The sequence below is a fragment of the Doryrhamphus excisus genome, linkage group LG21 (assembly GCF_037039965.1).
Source record: "Doryrhamphus excisus strain RoL-2023G ecotype Guam linkage group LG21, RoL_Dexc_Guam_v1.1, whole genome shotgun sequence".
In the NCBI taxonomy this organism is placed as follows: domain Eukaryota; kingdom Metazoa; phylum Chordata; class Actinopteri; order Syngnathiformes; family Syngnathidae; genus Doryrhamphus; species Doryrhamphus excisus.
The window spans coordinates 6,467,713-6,475,885 of record NC_136377.1 but is presented as its reverse complement, the minus strand read 5'-3'; the positions used below and the strand labels follow the sequence as shown (position 1 = coordinate 6,475,885).

General features: G+C 37.7%; 1 protein-coding gene across 1 annotated transcript; it reads left to right on the top strand.

The window, feature by feature from the left end:
- Positions 1-2,231: 2,231 nt before the first annotated feature.
- nccrp1 (P1, F-box associated domain containing) lies at positions 2,232-8,091 on the top strand. Its single transcript, XM_058087492.2, has 6 exons — positions 2,232-2,474; positions 3,606-3,686; positions 3,751-3,847; positions 3,971-4,066; positions 6,309-6,447; positions 7,799-8,091. Exons 1-6 carry the CDS (start codon positions 2,333-2,335, stop codon positions 7,946-7,948), a joined length of 705 nt encoding a protein of 234 aa, XP_057943475.2. The 5' UTR covers positions 2,232-2,332; the 3' UTR covers positions 7,949-8,091.
- The last annotated feature ends 82 nt before the right edge of the window (positions 8,092-8,173 follow it).

The window sequence follows — 8,173 nt, the reverse complement described above, 5'->3', positions numbered from 1 at the left end:
CAGTCGGTGTGCAAGAGTTAATTCATGCATCAAATCCATGAGCTGTGCTATGCTAGCATCACAGCTGGAACAAAGGGACACGGTTTGAACTCCTTTACTGTCAAATGAAAGGTCATAGTGCAACAGGAACACGCATACAGTAGAACGTTGGATGAAAGAACGACTGGAACCTTCGAGGTGAGTTTCAGTTCCTTTCCTAGGACAGAATATCAGGACCGCATTGGGGGAAAAAAAAATTTTAAATCAGAGATTCCGAAAACAAAATTTCCACCTTTTCCTAAATTTGTGAATTTTTTTTAGAAATTATTAAATTTATTATTTTACTACTCTGTCATAACGTCTTGCATTGGGCGAATAATTATTTAATTTTTTGTAAATGTATGACTTTTTTCTTATAAATTTACCAGTTTATTTCCATAAAATGTATTACTTTTTTTCCTGAAAATCACAGATTTTTTTTTTTAAATATGTGGCTCTAAAACATTAACATTATTCCCGATGTCTGCGATAATTTTAATATTCCGTTAAAACATTTTGCCTTGGGCAAAGGTTATACAACTTTTTTTTCTCGTAAATGTACAATTTTATTTTTCGCAGTTTTGATGACTTTTTGACTTGACAAAATAATCACAAGTTTGCAACAGGACTTGTACTCGGGATTTGAATCGGACATTAGTCTCACAACCTAAAAATATTTGAGAAATTCAGTGAGCATGTTGAGTAAAATATGACCCCATTATGTCATTTTTAGCATTTTTTCCCCCGACAGAATCTGCCTCATTGAACTATAACATGTCAGCACTTTTTTTGTGACTAAGTCACATATCAATAACAATAAAAACAGGATTTGAATCAGGCATTAGTCTCACAACCTAAAAATATTTAAGAATTTCAGTGAGCATGTTGAGTAAAATATGACCGCATTATGTCATTTTTAGCATTTTTTCCCCCGACAGAATCTGCCTCATTGAACTATAACATGTCAGCACTCTTTTTGTGACTAAGTCACATATCAATAACAATAAAAACGGGATTTGAATCGGACATTAGTCTCACAACCTAAAAATATTTGAGAAATTCAGTGAGCATGTTGAGTAAAATATGACCGGATTATGTCATTTTTAGCATTTTTTCCCCCGACAGAATCTGCCTCATTGAACTATAACATGTCAGCACTCTTTTTGTGACTAAGTCACATATCAATAACAATAAAAACGGGATTTGAATCGGACATTAGTCTCACAAACCTAAAAATATTTGAGAATTTCAGTGAGTATGTTGAGTAAAATATGACCGCATTATGTCATTTTTAGCATTTTTTTCCCCCGACAGAATCTGCCTCATTGAACTATAACATGTCAGCACTCTTTTTGTGACTAAGCCACATATCAATAAATTTGTGACAATAACCAGAAGATAACCAAAAAAAAAAATATCCATCTCATTTCGAGCCCATAGTACAGGGGTCGGGAACCTTTTTGGCGAAGAGAGCCATGAAAGCCAGATATTTAAAAATGTGTATCTGTGAGAGCCATATACATTTTTTTAAACATTGAATGCAATAAAATGTGTGCATTTTTATGTAAGACCAACAGTTTTAGATAATGGGCTCTAATTACGTAGACCAGGCACACTACCCCACGCCAATGGGGTGTGGCCAGCCCACTTTCGTGAGCAGCGCAGTGTCTAATAATAAATCAAATACTTGTTGCCATTAACACAACTTCTGCTGCTGCATAGTTTTGCACCGTACTCCGTAGACGTATTTCATTCTTTTGGCCATCTTCGTCAGAAGGCTTGGTTCTGCAGCTTTAGCTATTTGACTAAAGGAGGAAAGTTTACATTTACATGTTTTTTTGACATCTCAATGACCGAGGTAGACTACAGCATTACCCAGTAATAATCAAGTTTTGGTGTTTGACCTGGAAAATATCATCAGGAAAGATAGATATGGTTGGCCGTATTGCAGCAGAATATAGATGGACGAATTAAAATGCATAAGAAAGTTGTTGATTTTGAATATTATTTTTAACAGTCATTTCTGTGATGGTTTACTTTAAAATGTTAGCAAAAATACATGTTTATTGTGGTAAGAAATGCTTGAGAGCCAGATACAGTCATCAAAAGAGCCCTACCTGGCTCCCGAGCCATAGGTTCCCTACCTCTGCCATAGTAGCAGGTATCAATAATGTCGACATTTGTATCGACCCGCCCATCCCCGGTAAATGACACAGTTATTGCAACACAACAGGGTGTGTCGTACTCGACCTGCAGTCATAAATGTCTTCATCAACTTCCTGGCTGAAACACTGCACACACTTTCAACCGTACGATGTCCGCCTCGGAGTGGAAAAAGAGATGTGAAGACGAGTGGGGCTTGGCTGGCACAGCTATGCCCGACAGCCTGGATTGGAAGTCTGCGTATGAAGCTAAACCATTCGGCAGAAATCTGCTGAAGAATCCTGCACCTCACGGTACTCTTTTTTTTTTTTTTTTTTTTTACCCTTTTGCTCACTTGTCACTGATGGGAAGTAAATGTCGTTTCGTTGTAATACCGTTAACACTCAAATATCCAGTAATAAGCCAATTTGTATTGTTGCGAAGCTTTTTTGTGTTATTGCCAACATCTTACACACATAATAACCACACTTCCTGACTATAGCCACCACTTCCTGGTTATCCACCAATCAACACTCACGCCAAGGTGCATTCATTATCACCGGAATTCCGAACTCAAGCAAAGTTTTTCGCATAAGATTAAATATTAACAGAATAATGTGTCATTATAATACTATTGTCTCACATCCAGCTCTGATCTAAATGAAATTACGGCGTTCCGACAGAGATATTGGCGCTTTTTTTCAAGCTTAAGTGCCGAACTAAACACCCCAACAATCAACCACAACTTTCTGATGATCCACCAATCGACCCTCACCATCAAGGTGCATTCATGGCATTCCGAATATCAATCAAAATCGTTAGCATAACATTCGTCTTTCGTTGAATAATGTATTTTCATTGCTATAATATTGCTCCAGAATACACAGTGCTGCTTCAGGTGATATTGTAAAGTCACGACAGAGACACTGACGCGCTTTTTAAGTTTAATTGCAAACCTTAGAACGCCAACAATCGTTACTAACAACCGTGTTTATGCTAGCGACACCGATACTTCCTGGTTATCCACCAATCAACACTCATGCCAAGGTGCGTTCATTAACACCGGAAAGTACAGAAGCAACCTTTTTATATACCAGATCCATAATTATATGAGTAAAAAAATATTTGTCGTTTTCCTTCCTTAAAAAGTGAATTGCTAAATATCGTCTAATGTCTTTTAACTACATATTTTCGAATGTCTATCAGTTAGTTTGCTGATTTATGCAGTTTGTCAGTGCTGTAAAGGAATTTGCTGTGTAGAGGTTCACATATCTCACGTATGCAAACATGTGAGCAGGACTGGTGTGTTTGAAAAGGCTGCTTGCGTGTAAACATAGTGATTGGCACACCAATCAACCTTGTCAAAGACACATCTAGACTTTCATGTTTGCAGTGAATGAGCCATCGTTGTGGTGTTTTTACCCTTTGTCCTCAACCTCACATAGGTTTAAGTAAAGATACCCCTCCCCCTGAACCTGAGATTCCTGATGCTCCTGTGCGTGGTCCACCCCGTTTTCAACCGGAAGGTAAGAAAATGGTTGACGAGTGTGTGTGTAGGATGTGTTTAATTTTCTCAAGTTTAATCCATAGGTGACTTCAGTGGCTGGGCCACAAACATAGAAGTCCTCCCCTACGACACCAGTGGTATCCCAGAAGGGGTTGTGATCTGTGCCTTGCCTGAGTACAGGTAGGTATCATGGTGGGATACCGTGTTTGAATGTTCCACTGCATTTTACTTTAACAGCGCTCCTCTGGGCTCAGTTTAAAGTCACGGTAATAATGAATGAGTGAAATATTTTCTCTTTCTTAGCTGGTTTTCCCTGGAGCAGACTGTGGACCTGAAGGCAGAAGGGCTTTGGGAAGAGCTGCTGGATGATTTCCAACCAGAAATAGTGATCCAAGACTGGTAGGGGAACAATGGCCTCAAGCGCACACAATCAGCCATACGTTGTTACGCAATTAGAAATCTGGCACAGTGCATGGCTGCACGTCGGTGTCAAAGTCTATACATATTAGACACACACACCATAAAACTAATAGTTCGTAGCAGGGGCGTCACTAGGTTCTGAGGACAGGAGGGTCTTAGCCCCCTGGAGATGCACAGAGATATGAATGAATGTAGTAGACATTAAAAAAAAACAAAAAAACAAATGACAAACAAGAACCGGGATAGAACTTTCCCACTTTTGTTCAGATTTTGTAGAGATACTCAATATTTTTAGGCCACCATTAAAATGTACACAAGTACTCAAGCTCAAGCTCAAGCTCTGCAACCATTCTGTCCAGTGAACAGTGATCAATTATATAATAATCATTATTATATTATTAATTAGCCTATTATTATTACTTTCATCATTCTTCTTCTGATTATTACTACTACTAGCAGTAGTAGTAGGCTAGTATTAGCCTGCTTATTGGCTTGCTTATTTGCCTGCTTTAAAAAAAAAAAAAATCAATAAAAAATAAAAAAAAATCTATAAAAAATCTGAAATTATTTAGGGGGGTTACAAACATTTTAGGGGGGGTTGAAATCCCCCCTAAAATAGGCCTAATGACACCACAGGTTCATAGAAGCACCTGTTACTTTGATTTACAGCATTTATAGAACCCTTTCATTTACTTCAATGAGAAAAGGAAGGCAACAATAAATTATCAAAGATTCAACACACTGAAAGAAGAGTATACTGCTATATAATGATAAAAAAAAATATTAAATAAATCACAACAAGCTTACAACAGGCATTACAGCACTGTTTTAAACGTTTGAGGTACAAGGCCACTAGGTGGAGCCATAAGACTGAAACGATGCAATCATTTGAGCTACAGTATACGTATGTATGTGTTGACATGTATAATATGAATCGTACTTATAATACTTTACCATTTCTGTTCGGGACGACTTTTACTTTTACTTGACGACATTTTCAAAAGAAAACTGCTACTTTTACCCCGATATATGTTGAGTATTTCCAATGAGCATCATTGCTACTCGTGACTTTTTGTTGAGTTCCGAGAGCCAATGGACGCAAGAAGTACTGTGAAGCTGCGAGCCAATCAATCCAAAGAAGAACTAGAAGAAGGTTTATGATTGGTTGAAACAGTTAGGCAACAAAAACAATGAGATTGTAATTGGTTTTGGTGCCTAGCAATTTTCCATGTACTATATTAGTATAGGTGTAAATGTAGAAACGAGAGGAATTAACTTAGATTTGTTTGTAGAATGGAGCTTTATGAAAGTAAGTGCATTGAATTGTATTCATTTACAGCGCAGACTTGTTGACGTTGACATGTCAGAGCGTCTTTCTAGTCTAACGACAGTAAACAGCTTGTATGGAAGTCCGTTTCCGCCACTGAAATTTTTTTTATCCCAATGGTAAGTCGAAATAATGAGATAAAAAGTCGAAATTGCAAGATAAAAGGTCGAAATTACGGGATAGAAAGTCGAAATTATGAGATACCAACTGCGCATGTGCGGCAGGTGCCGCCTTTTTCACAGTATTCTTGTCACTTCTCGCAAAATGGCGAGACAGTTTTGAACAGCCGCATCTCTTTTTATTATTTCGATGCCTCAAAATTCATTTCAATGTGCATTTGCTTAGTACAATTCCATGTGAATTCACCAGCAAATGAAGTATTTCATCACTTGTAAAGCCACACTTAAAGTACTCCTTAATGTACTCACAATCCATGTCTGAATAGGAGAGCTGCTGCTGTCACTCTTCTACAACGCTATCTCATTATTTTGACTTTTGTCTCATTATTGTGACTTTCTATCTCTTAATGTCGACTTTATCTCAAAATTTCGACTTTGTATCTCATAATTTTGACTTTTTATCTCGTTATTTCAACTTTCTATCTCATAATTTGGACTTTCTATCTCATTATTTTGAATTAGCATTGGAATAATTTTATTTTAGTAACGGAAATGGGCTTCCATAGGTTTGACTTCGTGTTCACAGTTATTTTGTTGACTGCGCCTTATTGTTACAGGAAACTATTTCTGTTTTCCAAACAGGCTGCGCTTTTATCTTAAAAAAATTCAAGTGTGTATAATGCATTTACTATGTTCTTGGACTGTGTACTCACCCTAGTTCAGTAATATTTTGTCTGATTGAAACTCAATTAGCCTTCCCCTCTTACTTCATTAGGTATGAGGAGAGTCAGCTGCACCAGTCCATCTACCAACTGCATGTGAAGTTATTAGGCGCAGATAAAAGCAGTGTGATCGCAGAGCACTCCGTCAACCCCCCTGAGGACATCAGCACCTATTCACACACCTGGAAGGAGGTGAGCGCTGGTCTTCATGCAGGCGTGCTGCCAAAAATATCACTGCGGGAAATAATATATTATTTTACAGAGATACTTAGAATTGCTCTCCTGTCTTCACTACATCAGCCAGGGTGGCCAATTTGCGGCCTGGAGGCCAATTGTGGCCTGCAGCTTTATTTTTGTGGTCCCATGGCATATCCAAAAAAATCCATTCATTCATTAATTCATTTTCTACTGCTTATCCTCATGAGGGTCACGGGGGGGGTGCTGGAGCTGAAATTATTTTTCATATTTAAAAAATTTAATAAAAATATGTAAACTAATTGAAATCAAAATACATTCAAATTAATATTTTAAGTATTTTTTAAAAAATATTATATATATATAATGTCAGTTTTTTTGTACATTTATTTTTTGGCAATATTCATTCATTCATTTTCTACCGCTTATCCTCATGAGGGTCGCGGGGGATGCTGGAGCCTATCCCAGCTGTCTTCGGGCAAGGGTACACCCTGGACTGGTGGCCAGCCAATCACAGGGCACATATAGACAAACAACCATTCACACTCACATTCATACCTATGGACAATTTGGAGTCGCCAATTAACCTAGCATGTTTTTGGAATGTGGGAGGAAACTGGAGTACCCGGAGAAAACCCACGCATGCACGGGGAGAACATGCAAACTCCACACAGAGATGGCTAAGGGTGGGATTGAACTCGTCCTCCGTGTAGCCCCCCAAAAAATCCAATTAAACAAAAAACACAAAAAACCCACAAAATGTACTGCAAAAAAGGTCAGTAAGGATAATTCATAATGAAGAACATACTAACTCCTTATTTCTAAAATCACAAATACTTAAACTTGCTGATATAGTTAATCTTCAAACAGCTAAAATAATGCATATGGCTGAAAATAACCAATTACCTAAAAATGTCATCCAATACTTCTCTACAAGAAGTACTGCTCCTTTTGGACATGTGGAACTGTGAACTGATTGTAATCTGATGCATGTTCAAATGAAATAAAACCATTACCATTACCATGACAAAAGCTTGAAGAAACAACAGTAGAAGTTAAAGAAAGAGCAAAAGCCAAAATAAAAAAACAGCGTGCAGCCTGTAACTTTGCAAATTAATACAAAAACTGCAGCTCATTATTTAGTTTGCCCTCAGCAGAGCACCACAACTAAAAGAAAACAATTGAGGGGTGTCTCAGTGAGGAAATATGCAATACACAAATATGAGCTGTGACATGAATATGATACAAATATAAAATTAAACATGGACTTTTCAGGATGAACTATAACATGCATGTACTTGTTTTGCCACATGTGATTTTCATTGCACTTTTCTGTTCTGACCTGTAGGTGTCGCATGTGTTCTCTGGCTATGGACCCGGGGTGAGGTACATCCACTTCTTGCACAGACTGAAGAACCAGTTCCTGATGGGCTTCTACCCCACAATGTTCACCGGCAGCTCGGTGATGGTCAAACCAAACAAAACCAGCTCAAATTGAATGCAATTCATGCAAATTATCATTATTATATATATTTTGTATAATAATGGTTTCATTTAGTTTAATTATGTCTCTATTTTAGAGGAAATATCAATCTTTTAAGCACCCCCAATGTACGGTTTTGTGAATAAAAACCGTTATTAAACCAACAATCCTGTTGGCTTCATGCGTGAATCCGAGTTGAACAACTGGGGGAGGAGACAGTGAATGCATCATGTGACTTGC